The following is a 21,285-nucleotide window of genomic DNA, read 5'->3' as shown; positions in this document are numbered from 1 at the left end:
TGTACTTTTCATGGTCAACCATGTTTTTCTTTTGGTTTTCAACGCACATTATACTATGTTAATAAGTGAACGAAATATTTAAATTATTAAATTAGAGTATTAAATATGTTTAAAATCTTATTAGTTTAAATTAACCTTTATTTAACTTTGAATATTATCTGTGTCAATAGCCTGCCCCACTGTGCCCCACCCCGCTTCTACCTGTCTTTTCACTGACTAGCTGTCGTATAATGAGAAAAATACTAATATTTTCGGATCTAGCGTTGTTTTTGTTACTGAATTGATAATTTTATACATCTACAATGGATAAATGTGGGATCTGCTTAAAACCTACAGTTGTAAGTACATATTCTTATTTATACAAATGCTTGTTTTGAAATATTGGCTCAATGTTTTTTTTTGTTTTCTTTTTAGAGATTCCAACAAAAATAACATCTGAAATATGATTTCGAAATATAAATATATTTAAATGGTTTTTGCTTGAATAGTTTTCACATTTATTTAAGCGAGGTGTCTAAAAATGTAGCACCTTACTGCAGTTGTAATAAAAAACCTGCATTCGAAACCTGCCCGCGTTATTTTTTTTTACTTCTCTCAACCCGTCGGTCTGTTTTTTTTACGTCTGGCTCTGTGCCGTATAAAAAACATTGTGTTTATTTTTTTATGTTCTTCAATACCGAATGCTAGCTTTCCGTTTCGATATTTCATTGTTATACTGTTGTAAATCGTTTTATTATTTACATAACAAAATTGCAAATGCCGGTTTTGTTGGTCCAGTACGAATCTAATAATTAATATAGAACTTTTCTTTAGTTTTACTGTTTCGTATTTTGATTAAATTTGTTTAGCTAAGTAAATCTTTTTTTTTTTCATTTTTATATACTCTATCTTTTTTTTTCGATAAGAATAATTTCAAATTACGAAAATAGTTTTTTAAAAATCTGACCATTTTTTTAGCCACTTTTTGAAACTGGTAAAGATGGAGTTTATGCTTGCTTTAAATGCCAACCTTTGGTCCCAGAAGTTACATTAGATGACAATAATTTGGATGAATCAGAGCAGCAGTCACAATCTTCAAATAAAGATGAGGTATATTATTTTACTATTCCTTGTAAAAACTTTTTGTCCATCATATTTCTTTTTTTTTATGGTCATTGTATTTTGCATTGAGGTGCAATTATCTTATAAAAAATAATGTGAATAATATTTGTTACACTTTAATTAAACTTGAATATCATTTTGGTTACCTATTCATATATTTTTAAAGTGTATAATTATAACACTAAATAACACATAACATTAAATCTCAGTAGTATATAAGTATGTATAATAAAAATTAACTTAATTATTATAAATAACACTATTCTATTATACTTAAAAAAATCAAAATGATAGTATATGTATTATATATTTGTAATATTTAGCAAATCATAATGATGAAATCATAACTACTTTTATTTGAATGTCTCCTAATTATAGAAAGAGTATCTCCCATCTATACTTATTACATATAAAATTATTAAGAACCTTTTCCACATCAGTGTTCCATAACTAGCTAGTAGCTTTTAGACTATACTTTCTAAATTTCGTTTTTCGTTATGTGTTCATCTATCATCACAGAAAATATTTAAAGCATGATTCAGTGTGACAGGATATAGTAGGTGATCCTTGGGCACAACTTTACTGTGGGTGAAAGCACAGCAAACTAGGTATATCTATACCAACTAAAAGAGGATCGAAGCCACAAACACAATGTTGACATCGAATTGAAATGATATTATTGGTTGTGAGCTTGAATAAATTATGATATTCATGATTTACAATGAAATTGTATTTTGAACATCTACAAAGCTGGTACCAAAACTTTGGAAGTAAAATTTAAGTGAATATTAGTAGTTAAGTTGATTTCTGTTGTATTATAAATATAGATATGTTAATCAAAAACTGTTAGTAGTGCACAATATAGCAGAACTATTAGCAAATCACAAGGAATACGTAAATCTAAGGTTTGTTTATCTTCATTCCTTCTTCGATTGGAATTGACTATAGTAGTAAATATTTTCTTAAATATTTATTGCAATATAGAGTAACACATAATTTTTAGTATTAATACATGTACAGTTTATTTAATTTCTAGGACAACGAAGGAAGCCTCTATTGTAACATCTGTAATAAATCATTCCAGAAGTCAATGCAGCTTCAGAACCATATGCGCAACCATCGCGCCGAGAGGCGCTTTGTGTGCACTTATTGTAATAAAGGTGTTTTTTTTTACTTAGTACATGATAGACATTATATTTAGAATATCAGTTTAAAAATGAAGTTCTTCAAACATTGTTAATCATTGAAAATTTAATTGATCTCATTTAAATATTTTATTTTAACTATTACAAGTAAAATTAAGTGTTAGTTTAATGTTTAATGCATTTTTGTTTTGTTGACAGCATTCTCTCAGTCTAACAATTTGAGGGCGCATCTTCGTATTCACACAAACGAGCGTCCATATAAATGTCAAGAGTGTGGAAAAGCCTTCACTCAGGTAAAGAAGAATGGAACAATTGGTATAGTGTAGTATTAAAATAATTAGATTGTTCTAACTTAAACAGGTATCTCTATAATTAATACTAGTTTCCGCGTGCGGCTGCGTCCGCTTGTGGGGGGTGGTTGAGGGGTACCTCATACCCAGAGGACATAGGGTAATGTCCTCTGTAACCCTGATAACTCATTTGCAAAATTTGTTGATATGTTGAGTAGTTAAGACGATTGCACTTTCACATTTATAAATTTTTAGGATGGTAACATCCAAAATTTGCGTATATATATTCTTATATTAAACATTTTTTATAAGACAAATTGGATTGATAAAAATAATTTTAATATATTTTTTGTTACAATACAAGCTTAGGTTTACAAAGAAATATAACATATATTAAGAATTTATATTTGGGGGCTAAATCTGTCATTTCTATTTTATTTCTCGAGACGTTTCGTTGTTTGGCATTTACCGAGGTCATGAGATGACCTAGCAAAATAAAAAATTAAGTTACTGTTGGAACCCAAATAAAATATTTAAAATGATCGTGCACTTTTTTCTTTTGTGTATTTTCCGTAAAATATGAACTTAAAATTAATTTTATTTTCTGGAATAATTGCATGCTGGTACAATTTTCTTGCCAATGAAACGCCTTCATGCCTGAAATCAGAATGAATTCTCGCTAAAAATTTTATTTTTATTTTAGGTTACAAATTTAAATAACCATGTCCGCCTTCATACCGGAGAGAGGCCGTTCGTGTGTCCGGAGCCTGGCTGTAATAAAGCATACGCCCAGGTGAGAATAAACTAGCTAGCAGTTTTAACTTTGTGCAAAAGAAGGTTTTACTATAAGATATTTTTTTAAAATAAAGTATTGCGAAATAATATTAACTATGGCAATTTAACTAAATGTGCAAAAAATAAATGGTCAATTTAACCAAATATACATAATCATTCGATTTGATGCGAATAAAATGTTTAGTACTTTCATAGAGGCGACTTGTCTAAACAAGTATCAAAGTGGGGTCGCCTTCGTGAGTGATTAGAACTATACTCCATATACCAGTGAATTCACTGAAATTGTGAAGTTTGGCAAAACTCCGTGCAATTGTGGTATCCTCAGTCCAGTCGTAAAAGTAAATATCTCAAAGCTAAGTAAATACGAGAAGCTATCGTGTTTTGCAGGTGACGAATTTAAATCAACATCGCAAGCGACATATGACAGGGCGACCCATGGAACACACTTACGATTGCACGGTATGCGGAGAGAGATTCTCACAAAGGAACCACATGTACACACACAGGTGAGTCACTCGCGACACCGTCTCAATCGAGGCTCGCGATAATGTAAACATCCATGTATTCTAACAAATGAGATTGTTGAGAGTCTTCGCAATGGCTCATGCGACACGTCTCGCCTGCCGCAGAAGAGAAGCGCACGACATCAAGAGCCCGGTGCGGAGCGCGCAGCGGCACGCCTGCAAGCTGTGCGCCGTCAGCCTGCCCAGCGAGCGCCACCTGCAGCTGCACATGGAGCAGCACGCGCACGACAAGGACGCCGCCGAGGAGCACAGTGAGTCGACCCGTGCGATGTGTTTTATGACACTACAACATAGAAAAGCTTCCGGAAACCTTTCCGATACCACCCTGCCCTGGAAATTATTTTTTTAAAGAGCCGGCTCTCTGCCGTCGTACGTCCGTTAATTACATGGGTTCGAATCCCATGTCGAACCATACCGGTACGGACCGGTGTTTCCGAGAAGGAATCGTGACGAGCGTGTGACCGTAAGTGCGTGCGTGCCGCAGACTGGGGCGTGTCGTGCGTGTTCTCGTCGTGCGGCGTGCGGCTGTCGTCGGCGCGCGAGCACACGGAGCACCTGCTGCGCGCGCACCAGCTGCGCGTGCTGGCCGCGCACCACGCGCCGCCGCGCCGCGGCCGCCCGCCCAAGGTGACCTCTCTGACCTCTGCCGCCCCACGCCTAACGAGACCTCGGGGTTTGTCTGCATTCTGGCATCTGCATGTTGACAGTGCCCATGTCAGCCCCGACGCCTACTAAACAAGCACGACTACACCATCGCCACCGTTGATCGTATCCTCTACTTACGCTTGCTATTACTGACACTTTTACCGTTACCTCGATGAAGTTGGTGCTTTAAATTAATACTTACATAGTGAATGATCTTAATGTTAACTTTATACAATAATAACTTTTTTATTTTTCTACAGATAATGAAAGATCCCCTCGAGCTCTCCAATACGGATTACGACGAGGTACGATGTAACCATTACGAATATGTATAAAGATATTTATTATATTTAACGATATTTATTTCTTCGCATTGGAGCAGCTGGACTGCTCCAAACCTTCTTAATTCGAGATGAAACTTGTCCAAGTGATACATTTATTAACTGTTATTATTAACATAATAAAAGGACACTTTATCGATGATAAATACTGCCAGAATTGGTCATATACGAAATTAAAACCAATATGGACATTGTACATGATGAACATTCTTACATGGTGGTAAAGCTTGTGCGAGGCTGTCTTAATAGTACCAATACCGGCTTATATGATTATTGGGTGGATGACCTTTCAAAAACAGCCATATTTTGTATTGTTCTATTTCGTTTTGAGTGAGCAAGTGCAACGACAAACGTAAGGGACATAACATCTTAGTTCCGTAGTTAGTTGTGGCGTATTGACGATGTAAAGAATGGTTAATATTTTGACAGTGAAAACCTCTGTAGGCAGTGGTGACCACTTACCATTAGGTAGCTCATTTGCCATACATTAATTTAGCAACGTTATCCTTTCGTTGAAAATACGGTTAAATCTGAGTTTGCGGTTTAGCTAAGCTAATGTATATTAAGAGATAAGCAGAGGTTTATAAAAAAAAAGGTTTGAGAATTTAATATTAATATGTGCCTCTTCGTGATTTTTGCTTTTCTATAAAAATAATACGGTACTTTTGTACTCGTAATAATAATTGAAAAAAAAAATCATGATCATCAACGATATTTTCAGAGTAACAGAAAATAATATGGCCGATCCTAACGTATATGTTAGTATTAAGATTCTCTATTCTTCACGAAGTAAAAATAAGTATAATAACATTTGCCCGTCTGCAGAGACCTATAAAAAAAATCTCGTTCACAATAACAATTAATCATGCAACATATATAAAATTGTCTTTTTAAAAAGAATAGATAAATCTGACTTTTTAAGAAAAATTAACAATTATTTTTAATGTCTAATAATTAATTGCAAAAATCAACTAAAACTATGACTCCGCCCCAACTTCCTCCCAAAATGTATGCAAAAGCCTCTCTCCCAAAAAGTTCCCAAGACTCTGTGACAGGCGATCGGTCGCTTTTTTTATAGAATTACCTCACTAGATATTAACGCACTGGGCGGTAAGAATATATGAACATTTACATATATGTTATTTATGTTACAGGTTAAAATTATAAAAGAGGAGCCTCAATACTTGCCCAAGTTGAAAGTGCAGAGTTTGTTTCAGTGATAGAGATATATGAAGGACAATTACATAGCCAGGTGAAAATGATCTAATCTATTCATTTTTTTATTAGAAAGAACCATATATTGTACTTAGTCGGATAATATTGCATATGATTTGAAAATTATTCGTATGTCGCTAAGTTAAAATGTTCAAGAGATCTATAGTTATGAATAATTATAGTATAATTAAGTGATAAATGTAAGTGCAATTTACTTAAAATTATATAGTTGTAAGTTGTAAAGATTATCATAGCGTAAAAGAGATATTATAGGCAATAATGATACACAGATTAAAAAGGTAACGAGTATATTTTATAGAGCATCAAAATTTTATTTTTATTTTTTTGACATTTGATGTTTTTTTTTTTATAAATTATTTTATATAAATGATTTGGCCTGAATGAAGATAGTTTTCAAATGATATTTTTTACAAACGAATACGAGAAGAATTTTATAATTAAAAATATAAGTACATTTTATTTTATAAGAAGTGCTAACGAAATATGTTTTAAACAAATACAAAAGTTATTATATATATACATTTTTCATAATAATATGTTGTAACAATTACTAAAGCCCGTTTATTATTAATATAATAAAAACTATTCGTTTTGCTTATGGATGGAATAACCTTGTCTAAGAGGCGTAATTAAAAAGTCCGTTCAGTAACCATTTAGTATGATACTTACGAATCATACGGATAACGAATAGTAGGGTAAATTTATGAAGATGTCTACCACACAATTTAATATCCGTAAGCGAAACGAGTCGTTTTTTTTAAATATATTAACATGGCTTATGAACTTACTAGTATAGGCGGAGGTTGTTGAACATAATTATAATCTTTCTATTATTTAATGACAGTTGAAGTTGACAGTCGACATTAAATGGAAACATTGTCATCAGAATCGTTTTCCATTTATACGTTTGACAACTAGCCTGCCGTTTTACAACAAATATACTAGTAAGTAGCTGTTGAACGGCTTTGAGAGGGCATTTATATTACCTAATGGTATCGCCGTAGTCCTAAAACTACATTTAAATATCGATTTCTATAATTTTGTTTTGTGAGGCTGGACTTCACATAAAAACGAAAACCTTTAACCTTTATTGATAAGGTTCCGTACCATATTTTGGTGAAAATTAAGACTAATACAATGTTAGCTGTGGCTGTTTTGTACTACCAACTTTTAATTTTATTGTACATTATATTTCATGGTGCAGTCGTATGAATAGAAAGATAGCACATTTATTAATGAATGGATGTTGATATTAGGAAAAGCGAATTATCAACGTTGTATATTTAAAATACACGTTATTATTATACAAGCATTTTTTTTTATAATTAATCTTAATTCTTTTAAATATATAGTATATTAATAGCAAAATTGATTTATCAAAACAAGTTTATGTTAAAGATTTCTTGTTGATGCTGTTGGTCATTAAGTCTTCGTCTGGATCTCCTTCATCAGCAGCCTATCCAGGGTTTAGAATCGGAAATTTGACCTAAACTAACCTAAAAAATAATTTGTGCGTTTTTATCTCGACATTTGTGTAGAGTTTGCATAAAAATGTCATGAAATTAAAATTGAACTGTAACGCAATACAAAATCCGACAAATGTGAGCTCATATTACGTCTGTTGTTTAGTCTTTACATTAACTGAACCGTGGTACGGAATCTACTTCGCGAGATTCGATTAGCACGTGATCTTTTTAATGTCATTCTCTTGCATTTTTCTTATTAAAAATAAAATACCTAGTGATATAATATACCTAGCGGATGCACAAATGTTTGTTTTGGAACTAATAAGTGTTGTGAACTCTGTTCCATTAGCTATTTTAACTCTAGATACGTTATACACTCAAAACAACTTAGAGAAAGTAAGACGTTTACGTTTACGACTTTATTTTCGTCATAAACCTTTGATTATATAACCTTAATAAATGTTGAAAACATTTCAAATCTCGATAATAATAATATAATATAATAATAATAACATAATTATATCACAAAAGTAAATTACCATATATTGTGTACTTTTTTTAAATTGGGCTACGTACGGTTAACAAAACAATTAACCAATATTTAACACGATGCAATGCTAATAGTATAGTGAGACGATTTTTAATCAATTCGAGATATTCTTGATTCAAGAAGGTCTAATGAATCGTCATGTAACAAGATTAAATGAAATGTAAAACCACCAGTTGAATGAAATAAATTTTCACAGATACGATATATAAATACAATTAAATTATGATGTATCCTGAATCTATATCGATGAATACTATCTTAAATAGTGATTCTGAGTGTCTACTCAAATTAAGCATTTGTTTTTGGGCGTGAGAAAAATCTATATTTATCGTTATTAAGATTCTTCGGTCTCATTCTTTAAATTCTATTTAAAAAATATATATGTATATTTAATTTCATGACTTAGTAGCAGTTTTGGAATTAGTTTTGTTTGAAAATAACGTGTCTAGAGATGAAATGTATTTGATTATTTTTAAATAAAATCAGTCGCCTTAATATTTTTTATTAAGTTCGAATTGTATGTTACGTATTTTATGCTAATGGACCAGAGAGTTGAAATCTAGGCAGCGGTTTGCCTGTAAAAGTATTATTTGATGTGTAAGAAAAATAATAGTATTAGATGTGATTTTGTTCGGGATTGTAATTATTTCTCATCTCGCTGCCGAGTAGCGCGTACAAGATGAGCGACACGCGTGCTAACTTGTATATATATAATGGAACTCAATTCCTTTTATATATTTATAAATATTTTCGTTATGGGATCGGTAATCTATAAAATTGTTCAAAAGCTTATATGTTTTTTTCATATCGTATGCGGAGGCTGCGGATTATTTTCAAGGTCAAAAGTATTTACACAACGCACTATCCGGTTTATAAAACCACATGGGCTTAAGCGGACAGGCTTACATTACAGTACCATTTATTATATGAAATTTTATTAATAGGTTAATTTAATAAATATTTATTGGAAAGACTGAGAGATCGATCTGAATATATTAACAAGAAATGTTTTATCTTCAAAACAGAGAGATTCGACTCAACTAATTTATATTCATCTGTTATATTGCTACATTTATTCTTACTACCGTAATTCCCATGATTTGGGATCGGAATATATTTCAACGACTTTACTTCCCTCTAATACAACTCAGGTCAAAGTTAAAATGTAATCAATATGAAAGTAATACACTTATCACTAGTTCGGAATTAAATACGTCAGACCTGAAACTAATCGGCGAAATAAAAACCTTATATTTCTCAAATGTAAAAATTTATCTAAAAATGTATATTGTCCCGCACTGTGCTTCCTACGTGAGACTTAGGTATATATTTAAGGGTGAGTTTCATTATATATACCCAAGTGAGTGCTTGCTTCTGTAGGTATTTTAGTATAAGGTGCAAATGTTCCTATGAGTGTCAGATTATTGGATCGTATTATGGATGGATACAAAGTGTTGTAAGTAGTATAGTCGACAGTTTCAATATATCTAGCCTTGTTAAGTGGAAGCGGTGGAGATTTTTCTATTAACATACACTTATCTTATTAAATATACAATTTTCAACTATATCTTGGTTTTTTTCCGGAATTATGGTCCTTTTTTTATAGCTTTTATTTGTGCCGGAAGGACAAAGATTATTTCACCAATGTCACGTGAGATAGAGAACACACGATGGAGATTAAAAGGTAAGGTCGAGATTACAGGCTCATTTTTTTTTTGTTAGCATAATCTGTGGTTAGGTTTCTTTTACGTTCTTGGTAAATATATTTGCGTCATAGAGGCTAAATCTATGCCTGAAATGACATAGTTCACGTATGTCGTTAAAGTATTTTTATACATTTTTATTAGTATTACTAACTAATTTTTGATTGTAAGTCTAGTCTTTCGTCTGATACATTAACAATATATTAATTATTATTCCGAGTTGAGAACATGCGATGAGAAATAAAAGTCGTCTTAAATATTGTTATAAAGTATCCTTTGTGGCGCTAATTTGTAAATGTTTTGTTTCCTGGGAGTGATTCTCTGTGTTATTTAAAGTTCAGACAACCATATACAACTTTAAAAAAAGACACTGTAGATACTTACTGTGAATTTATTTGTCAGAGCAACGATAATTGATACAATAAACTCGTACAAGTATTTTAATAAGTTTATTAAGCATGCATAGATGTTTCGTAGTGAACACTATGGAGCCGAATTTTGTTGAAATTAAACCCAAAATATTCTTGATTCTGCCTTTAATTACTAGAAAGGTGTACAACGGTTCGAGTGCAAAGTTAGAAGTGACACAGCAATAATTTGAATGAATAGAAATTACATTTTATAAAAGTTAAAATAATGTGGTCGGTAGATTTAGAAAACTGGTGCGATTATAATTGTATGTAGAACTATGAAGCGCCTGATTATAAAAAATAGCAAAAATGTTCTTAAGGAGTTGCTGCTCCCTTAAATGGTTGTAGGCGCGAACAATAGATTTTAAAATTTACATCAAATGGTAAAATTACTTGTAATATTTAAAACTGATAGAGAAATACTATAATTGTTGTAACGCTTCCAATAATCTGGAAAAAAAAATTACAATATTAAAAGTTTTCCATACTGCAGAAAAATAATAGTTTTTGGTCAAAATTTGCAATGGACATTTTAGTACAGATGCTAAAAGAATGAATATGGACTTTGCACAGAAGTTCATATTAAAAGAAGAAGGAGAAGTTATTTCAGTTCATGGTCGCTAGTAATTGGGGATTTATTGGGAGGTCTTTAAGAGTACCAAGAGCTCTCCGGGCTTGGAGTTGACATTGTTATCGGTTAGATCTGCAAAGTCGGTCTTCTGATAGCATCTCAAAAACGCGTGGTTCTAAAACTACGAGGAGCGAGGTACCGATTGGTTCGCACTTCTGAACTGGTGTCCATTCACATAGCCCATTGGACAATAAGAAAACCCACTTGATGATCGAGAAGAGTTGCCATAGCCTATTGCCTAATCGTTAGAGTGAGAACTTTTTACACGTTGGCAAAGTTGACTGAAATATGAAGCTCCAGCCAGAAAAGCCATTTACGAAGGTAAGTTAATTACTGATTTGTCTTTTTCAATTTGAGTAATATCTAAATAATTTTGAAACGATATTTAATAACAACAAAATAACATCAGTCGTTTACCGCCGATATAAGAGGTCTCCCGATGTTGCATATTCCCATAGCTGAAAACGATGTATTGTTAAGCAGCAATTGTTTGTAAAAATCATCAATTTCATCTCGTACAGGGTCTGTTTCAGAAGTCACGTAGCACATAATGCGACCCACCAAGAAGCGTACATTGGAAACCTATATGTCAAAAGAGATATGTTGAAATTTTTGTATGTTAATGTTTTATTTTACCACTACATGTGATATATATTTAATCGGTGATAAAGTAATAATAATGTTTGAGATATTCGTGATCTGTTTTCTTATCTTCAGTTCGAAGCTAGTTCTAGTTTCCGGGTTATTTTCAGGTAAGTAATAAGAAAAACTTTATGTGAAATATCTGTTGCGGTATGCTCTGATAAAAGAAGACCTTATTTTATTAGATGATAATTTAGTAAATTTATCCATTACTGTACTCCTTTGTTATTTGTGCTACAATTCGAATCGTATTGATCACAAGTCACCACTTATGGTCACGAAGTAGTATGACAATCTCTAAAATCTCATTTTACTTACCCATATTTTTTAAATAAATTAAACGTTATTTGATAATACCTCTTTTTGAGTCCGATAACACGGCTCCACGAACATAATAGTTTTCAAGAGGTGATAAATAAACCATACGGTCTGTAGTATTTTCCTAAAGTTGTACGTGGTAGAGTCTGAAAAATATTTTTGGAGAAATTACTGGCAACGATTTCATTTTATTTACATCTAAAATATTTTTTTATACTTGAAATAAACGAGTAAATTACCATTCTCGTATAACGTGCGCAGGGCATTATAGACGGTCACAACTAAATTTAAACCGAATATAGCGAGATGTAAAACTAGAACGAAATTTTCTGATCTGTTTATCTTTCTCAAAACTTCGCTGGTTGAAACGAAACAATGTGTTATTTTACGTAATTTTTGTGCAAATACTGTCCTCTGCATAAATTTGTAATCTGTAAAAGAATTGTGTATTGTTACAATAAATACTTTAAGGAATACAATACTTGAATTGCGGATTATGATATTAATATTAAATTATCAAGTAAATTACTTAATAGCTCTTTCCTGTACCGTATGTACTCTACTCTCAATTTACGATTTAATTAAAAAAAGGTATAATATTATTTACACACACAACACATAACACCTACAAACTTGAAATTTGGCAGGTAGGTTTCTTATGGGGTATAGGTAGGCAGGGTGTATTTTGCGAAACTCCACCTCTAGGGGAATAAAACGGGGCTTGGTCCTATGTTTTGTTTGAAGTAACAGATTTGAAATTTAAAATGTATGCACTATAGATGGTGTGGAGGTATACTAATAATTGTATATTTAGTATTTTTAGAAATCAACCCCATTTCGGGGTTAAAACAAGGGATGGCTTGTATGAAAGTCCAATGCTATTGAAGTTGAAGTAATTATGGTAGAAGGATTATAAATGGTATAAGAATTATTAAAAACAACTACGGACTATTATAAGGGATATTTTATTATTACATTAAAAAGTATTTTAGCGTGGACCGTGCGGACCGAGTCGTACATAATAATATTATGAATAAAGATTTTTTTGTTTGTAACAGTAATAGATAATTATTTGAATCAATAACATTTTACTTTATTTCAGTAACAATAAGACTCTTACAGTTTCAAACTGAAATAGCTGCAGATAAATCCACGGGCACATCTAGTATATAATATACTAATAAATAAACAATAATATACTCTGCCGATACATTAATTTCTACGTCAAAGTTCATTCGTTGACTCAAAAGTTTAAGAGCGTATTTGCATAAGTCTTATTTTGATTTTACATTTTTATATTAAACACCAATTCATTTTATTCATGGAGTTGTGATCCAATAATAAATATTACTAACATGAAAGTCTATTAAATGATAACATCCTTACCTGGATATAACTGTTTTTTCATTCCAATCAGATCTATAACTGCGTTAATAGATTTTATTGGTATTTTTAAGTCAGAAGCCTTCAAGAAAATTTCAGATCTCGTATGACGTGTTTCGGCTGGTATAAAAATAAATGAAAATTATATTGAACATTTTATATCAGATGAAAGGCAAAGTATTAGAAATATTGAGAAAAAATTGGCGTACTATTCGTATAATACCGTCCTGCATTTAAGAGCTTGTATCACATTTGCTAATACGGTTTAACAGATTGTATTTTAAGCGTACAATTTGCTGTTTGCACTAATAACTGATTCTATAATATTTGAAAACTACTAACATTCAAAATGATGATTTATGAGCAGTTCTTGAAGGCTTTTATTTATAAGTTTAAACGCAGAGTTAATAGAAATCACAATGACAAAAAATTGAACTTCCATCATGAATTGAACGGTAATTACTGTGTAATGGAAATAATTGCGTATCGTATACCCTGAAATAAAAAAAATATACTGTTTTATGAGACTATACCGATATTACTAATGCTATACTATACTACTAGGACTAAGTAATCTCTTACATATATGTATATATATTATGGATAGCTATTTTTTTACACAAGTTATTAAAATTTGTAGCATTTTATGTCTGAGACATTTTAATTTTTTTCTAGGAACGCTTATGGCGGCTATTTACGGCAAGGATATATTTTGCAGATTCGTGTTTGTACGGTTATTTAGTTAGGCGGCCCTATGCTTTCTGCAATGACCGTCATTTTATCGCTACTAGCTCATGTGTAATATATCTTCGTGAATGACAGATTAACGCCTACTATTATTAAATATTATTGACTTCGGGCCTTTTAGAAATATTACATTTTCGGCATGATTAATTCTAATATCATAATTATGATATTAGAATTTGAACTATAAAACAGACTTTATAGTTCACACATTCAGATAATTCACGTTCATGTTCTGTGGTGAGTTTAGAATTTCTAACAGAATACTACTATTATCCAAACTGTAGGAAAATAGTTTTAAAAATCCTCAACAGTCATTGTTTTGGTCTTATTCTTATTAATTTCGTTCATATTTATTCCTCTAGATCTTTGGAAAAATGATTACTTATCTTCAGTGAGCTTATAAATCGAAATATTACTTACATTGATTGTAGAACCAAATATCAAAAATCCCAAGTGTCCATACAGTCATTATTATCATCGATATAACTGCATATATTTTCAATATATTGTACTTGCTGCTATAAGTGGTACCGATTCTTTTTTTTATCTATTTTATGGATAGAGAGAGATATATAAGAATATAATTGAAAAAAACAATAAAATTGTAGTAAAATATTCAAATTTCTAATACAATTAAATTCTATTCTATAGTGTCAGTATTTGTAATCATTCAGTAATTATAGGCTAAGAACTGACGTCGCGGTTCTCGCACGCGCTCTTGCGGGGTTGTGTGCGGTGCTGTTTTATTTCAAATCCGAAGCTACCTACCACAGATTTTTACGATCTTGGTGAGAGAAAATAGGAAATCGTGTGATTTACTAAATTGATATACTTATATTCTTCTAAGCTTCTATCCAAAAGAACTGGCCTTCTTGACAACCACTCCGAGAATTCTTAGTCATATATTTTGTACATTTACATTTAAATTAACGAATAAATTACCTTTTGTATTTGACGAACGCAGTACATAAAATTTCTTGTTCTTCTTATGCCATAAAACACACCGTAGTTAATCAGTAGCGTCATTACGCCAAGGTGTGCAAATAATAAAATAAAAGTTGTATTCTTAGTATCACCTTCAACCCCAATAATACTATTTAGTTGAATAATAACACTACATATGTACGTTGTATCTGCAAAGTTTAAGTGCTATTTCATTATCATAGTCTCCTTTTTTTAACATTATATTATTTATAATAAACAACTAACGGAATATAGTGGTGCACACAATTCCATATACCAGAAATAAACGCGATATACACAAAATCGTATGTGTGTGAGTTTTCGTAAATTGCACTGGAGCAATGCAAAAATAACGGGAAATCTGCATCATTTTTACGAATATATCGTCGTCCATCAAGTATCGATCCCTTGAGTATGCCATATCTATTCTGGAAAATACAACTCTATAGCAGGTAAGTAAGTAGTAGCCTATAGGCTAAGTAGTTTTAGCAAAAATGTCTGCTCACTTATTAGTATAGATGTGTCTCCTACGTCACTAGATTGACAAAATCTTCTTTTTTAGTTAATTGAATATAAGAATATTTCAATTTTACATATTATTAATATAAAAACTACAAATGACATCCACATATAATACGTCAAACAAAGATGGATGCTTCGTGGAAAATATAAATTGTTTAAGCATTAAGACTTCACTTTATTCGTGTTATCTGTACTCGTATATCTTGAAATTTAATGCAGTTGTATTTGATTACATCAACAATTATAAATAATAACATTCATTATACTTATTTTGTTTGTTTGTTTTATAATGTGAAGAGACATTTTAAAAAGAAAACAATGTTGTAATGGCGTCTAGTGGACAGGATCGGTCACTGGATCGTTTTTAAATCTTCTTTATATATTAATAGTGTAAGCCGATTTTTGTCGCAGTGATTATGGGACGGTAGTTGCATATAAAAAACGGTTATGGTCTCATTTTAAAGAGCTCCAACCGTAGATGTGCAGAAAAATAAAAAGGACTCTTTAAATTAAATTAAATTAAATTTACTAAATTAAATTTACTAAATTTTTACGATTTAACAAAGAATTAATTTTAGAAAGCGGAAAAAAGTTACTGGTCCGTTAGAGAGCGGTACTACGGCTGTATAAGAAAATAAAAATATAAACAAAATTAAATTGTTTAAGACAAACTCCAATTCTAACTGAGCTAATGTATAGTATTTGATATTCAAAATTTCATTTAGCAGAGGTTTAATCAGTCTACAATGAAATGAAAAGCTGTCATAGGTTCCGAAATTCCAAAAAAAATTTTGAATATTCGCGAAGTTTCGCGGGAGACCCACTAATTCGATTTTACACTAAACAGATTATCTTTGGACCTGATCTCTCTTAATCTCCGAAAATGCTTGCTCTTAACCAAACTTTTTTTTAATGTTTCAACAAATAGATGAAATTAGATTTACGGAAATTTAATTACTTAATTAATAACATAATTATATATAAAATCTAAATTATCAATTAATCACTTCATTAGTATAATAATATTAAAAAGCGAAGAAAAAACACTTCAGTACCTTGTTTTCCTCTGTTTGGTTGGTAGCTCTTGAGCTGTTCTTGGTGGTAGAGCTTTGTGCAAGCCTGTCTAGATAGTTACACCCATTCATTAGATACTCTACCGACATATACTTAGTATTGTTGTATTCCGGTTCGAAGGGTGGCTGACGAGTGCAACTGCGGGCACAAGGGACATAACATCTTAGTTCTCAAAGTTGGTGGCGCATTGGCGTGATGTAATAAATGGTTAATATTTCTTACAGGGCCAATGTCCAAAGGCAGTGATGACCACTTACCATTAGGTGGCCCATTTGTCGTCTATGATTATGATTATGGAATTTCGACAACTTAACGAACTCTAATCGAATTAAACCATTATTGATTCCATGATAAACCATATATTTTAGAATTTTATAAAAAACGAAATCGACAATACCTGGGTGACTTTATCTGGGACCGCTGTTAATTCCACGTTAGCTTTCTTACACATGGATATAAAACTCGATTTTGATGTAATTTACATTTAAATTGTTTACTTAGAAATTTGAAGGACCATTACACATATGCCATCTTTATTTGTAATTATGTACAATATCCGATGATTGATGATATACTTATGACTGTTTATCTTAATGTATAACTAGTATGCTCTAACTTCGCTCGGCTTTAATCCATTTTATTGTATAAAACAAAGACGCTTCTTGCCGTCTGCCTTACCCTTAGATCTTTTTAACTACGCAACGGATTTTGTTGCGGTTTACATGAGTTACCAGAGTGATTCAAGAGGAAGGTTTATGTGTATAATATTAAACTAAGCCTAGAATTTCAACCTTTCCTAGCCGGAAGAATACATTTTTTTATGTTGTTAATGAATATAACACTTCTATATATATTGTACCCCTTATTGTACCTGTGCGACGTCGGGACGGGCGGCTGATTAATATATCATTATAATGATTGTATATCAATTTTTAGGTTGCAACTGCGTAAAGAACTTTTTTTACAATTAGTTTTTTTTCTGCTCCAAAATTGTTAGTATCGTTTTTTGTGTTTGTTCCTTCTGGATACGAAATCGAGTTAAAATGAAATCTCTTTATGCTATAACGTCCGGGTATTTAATAACATGTTTTGCTAAACGAGGCAATTAGTTTCATTCAATAACACAATAAATACTGTTTAAGTTTTTAATATACTTATAATATAAAACACACGCAGTCACACGCGCAGAAGCTTTAAAATAACAATAATAAGCAAGCGGCACTTGGAATAAACACTCTTATTATTTTTTTATTTTCGTATCTAGACCTGAAATTACCACTATCATCTCAAGGTACAGTTCGGTATATGTTTACATAATAGTAAACATCATAAAGAAATAAATTAGAGAGCTCTTTTTTGAAGAATAAAAACAGCTTAAATATCCGTAGTATTCCAATACACTCTGTATAATATGTAACATCAGTTAGTTTTGATCTGCATTTTCATTACACTGAAGTTTTGAATCTAAAGTAATTTCTAAAATTAATATTGATTCTCTTAAGTAAAAGCGAACATTAATATTATAATTATTGTATATCAATTTTTAGGTTGCAACTGCGTAAATAACTTTTTTTACAATTAGTTTTTTTTCTGCTCCAAAATTGTTAGTATCGTTTTTTTTGTGTTTGTTCCTTCTGGATACGAAATCGAGTTAAATGCTATAACGTCCGGGTATTTAATATAACATGCTTTGCTAAACGAGGCAATTAGTTTCATTCAAGGACACAGAAAATACTGTTTAGGTTTTTAATATACTTATAAAATAAAACATTCGTAGTCACACGCACACACGCTTCAAATTAGAAATAACTTAAGTGTTGTAAACCAGTTGCGAAATAATAATATTGTTTCATGTTCATTTGACAGAGTAACGTAAAAAATATGAGAGTACAATGTGTCTTTGATGGTAAATAAATTAAATAATGAACACTTTAATAAAATATTTTAATTTATTAAGTAAACAAAAGCAATATTAAGCGATATCGTATTTTAAAACAATTAACAAAATTAATGATAAAATTACATTTAATAATTATTAGATCTGATGGAGGAAAGCTATTATTGTTGTGACGCTTCCAATTATCTGCAATAGAGGTACATGTTAGTTGTTATTATGTCATTAAAGATTATATAGTTTTCTATACCGCCGATAATTACTGGTATTCTGTACTAGGTATTAAGCAGTTTTGAAATTATATTAATATGTATTGGTATTATCTTAGTAGATCATATTGATATTATTTATGCTGGGGTACTTTTTGTATATATTACACAACGTAGGAGAAATAATAAGGTGTAATTACATAGAATAAAAGTTATTTCAAGCTAACACAAATATTATGAAGTCACAATATTTTACGTTGTGTGGCCATTCTCACTAATAAATCCAGTTACTATGGAGTAGCGTCGGTCACTTACCGTTGATATAAGAGGTCTACCGATATGGCATACTCCCATAGCTGAATACGATACGTCGTTAAGCCTTAATTGATTGGAAAAATCATCTACTTCATCTCGTAAGGGGTCTGTTTCTGAGGACACGTAGCACATCATGTGACCCACCAATAAGTGCGTATTGGAAACCTGTTTTTGATAGATATTTAATGTCGGAGGTAATCGTTTAGTGGCAGTAACCTATTTTTTTATAAGAAAACGCAGACTTTTACGGATTTTATAGCGCGATGTCTACCATTGCTTAGGAGGATGATTTCAATTGGGATTTAAAAATTTGTACGGGTTTAATTGTATTTGTATACAACTTCATTTGTTTCATAAAAATATATTCTAATCGCTTATGGCTTTGGTTATTGTCAGCGTTTTTCAAATTGTACCGCCACATCAAAAATCTTCCGTTTTATTGATAATAATAAAAATGCAGTACTTAAATCATTACGATATGCAATTACACATAACATGTAAACAAAAACTCGGCAGTCCCGCTCAGATTTGTATTTTATTTTGATTTATTCATGTGTACCTCATTTTCAGTCCGATAACATGGTTCCACAAGGAATAATATTCTCATCATGTGATACATTAACCACATACTATTTAGTACATTTCTTGAGTTATCTCTGGAATATTTTTCTGAAACAAAATTATTTGGGTACAATCTTTTGTTTCGTAATATTTATTTTACTACGATCTCCAACAATAAATATTACTTATTGTATTGTAGATCATTATCACACATCGCAAGATTGCAATAAAATCTTAAGCATATGTTAAAGTGCTCTCTCAACTATAGGATTTTTTTTTTTATAATATTATATAATAAGACAGAGGTACATTACCATTAACATGTCTCGAGTGCAGGATGTTATTGACAGTGACGGCTAAATCTAAGCTAAAAACAGTGAGATGGAGAAGTAAAATGAACCCCTCGGACTTGTTCATATTTCTCAAAGCCTCACTCGTAGAGACGAAAGAATGATTAATTTGGCGAATTTTATGCGCCACATTTACCCTCTGCATTGTTCGAATATCTGCAAATATTTAATTGTATCAACAATTAATGTACTTATTAGAACTCATTCAACTATTTATCATACCGTAGAAATTTATGTATTGAGGAATTGTTTTGTTAAATTATTGGGACAATGGGAATTCTAATTATTATTCATAATGTTTTTATAATATATATCGTAAATAATACAAATCTCACTTGGATATAATAGGTCAGTCATTCCAATCAGATCTACAGCTGCGTTGATAGACTTTACTGGTATTTGATGGCCATACGTCCTCTTATGATTTTCGGCTAGTATGTAAACAGGCTAATTATTTAAACGTTTTTACATTATTTAACTTATTTAAATGTAGTGTGAATTTTAAAGATAAAGTACTAGTCCTGATAATATTATAAAATATTTGAAATAATTTTAATCTATAGACTGAAGTAACATCAGTCGACCTACGATTGAGTTCATGTAAAGTGTATCAAAGAAAACATGGTCGAGAAGAAATCGACGTAGCGGCAGCCGGAGTCTTAATTCCACTCCGTGGAGACGGTAAAGGTCTTGGCACTTCAGTAGCCCTAACGTCCGGTTTCAAAAATAGGACTAATCCCTAGAGCATGATTTCATGAAATGGGGACCTCGCGTGATTGTTTCCGGTGGCTTTGAGGAGTGTGGCTTGACGTTACTTTACACGAGGTTGGCTAAATTATTCTCGCAATCTAAGGATAGCTCTGCCAAGCTACGGCTGTGTTACGGCAGGGAAGAGGCAGTAGCGGATGCATAGGTGAAAACTTATCAACGATGCCTTCACAGAGATTTTATTGGATAAGAAATCCACATAGGTCGGTTCCCTCTGAGTTGATTTGATTAATGGTAATGCTATAATTAATTACTAGTTTGTTTAATGAAATATCCGAAGGTAAAAGGGCTTAATCAAGCAATAAATACTAACATTCATGGTGTATCTTCATAAGCATTTCTCGAAGGCTCTTATTTATAGCCTTAAATACAGAATTGATAGAAATTGCAACGGCCATAAACTGCAACTCCATAACGGTCATTATAAAATATGTTAATCCAGTTAAGTAAAAGCCTGGGTTGTAAACTGAAAAGGCATTTTATTAATAAAATGCAAAATAATATTATTAATGAATTGCATTTAATATTATAACGTTTTTAAATTATTTCCTTTTGTATTTTTATTTGATTATTACCCTGTTGTTAGGTCGTGTATTTACAAAAATATATATACGAGTAAAAAGCATACTCATCATAAAAAATGACTAGGCAGTCGACCGAGATATGTTTTTTGTATAAAACTAGTTAATGCTTTTTAGTACA

At 31.5% G+C, this 21,285-nt stretch overlaps 2 protein-coding genes across 5 annotated transcripts; one reads left to right on the top strand and one right to left on the bottom strand.

Moving 5' to 3' along the window:
* The first annotated feature begins 175 nt into the window (after positions 1–175).
* Positions 176–6,374, top strand: LOC125071858 (zinc finger protein OZF-like). 4 transcript variants are annotated; one of them, XM_047682271.1, is made up of 10 exons: positions 176–338; positions 958–1,089; positions 2,186–2,252; positions 2,445–2,539; positions 3,240–3,329; positions 3,719–3,837; positions 3,961–4,106; positions 4,340–4,482; positions 4,761–4,805; positions 5,996–6,374. In XM_047682271.1, the coding sequence occupies exons 1-10, from the start codon at positions 303–305 to the stop codon at positions 6,059–6,061; spliced, it is 939 nt and encodes a 312-aa protein (XP_047538227.1). In that variant the 5' UTR covers positions 176–302; the 3' UTR covers positions 6,062–6,374. The 4 variants fall into 4 exon arrangements, with proteins under 4 accessions (XP_047538227.1, XP_047538226.1, XP_047538225.1 ...); XM_047682270.1 differs by having other exon boundaries at positions 2,186–2,261; XM_047682269.1 differs by having other exon boundaries at positions 2,138–2,252.
* Positions 6,375–11,242: 4,868 nt separating this feature from the next.
* Positions 11,243–21,005, bottom strand: LOC125072115. Its single transcript, XM_047682627.1, has 4 exons — positions 20,897–21,005; positions 19,775–19,971; positions 18,905–19,069; positions 11,243–11,419 (listed from the first exon to the last, which is right to left on the bottom strand). The coding sequence occupies exons 1-4, from the start codon at positions 21,003–21,005 to the stop codon at positions 11,243–11,245; spliced, it is 648 nt and encodes a 215-aa protein (XP_047538583.1).
* Between the last annotated feature and the right edge of the window lie 280 nt (positions 21,006–21,285).

The sequence above is a fragment of the Vanessa atalanta genome, chromosome 20, assembly GCF_905147765.1.
Source record: "Vanessa atalanta chromosome 20, ilVanAtal1.2, whole genome shotgun sequence".
Classification (NCBI taxonomy): domain Eukaryota; kingdom Metazoa; phylum Arthropoda; class Insecta; order Lepidoptera; family Nymphalidae; genus Vanessa; species Vanessa atalanta.
Note: the sequence above shows the minus strand (reverse complement) of the source record. Positions and strands in the feature narration are given on the sequence as shown.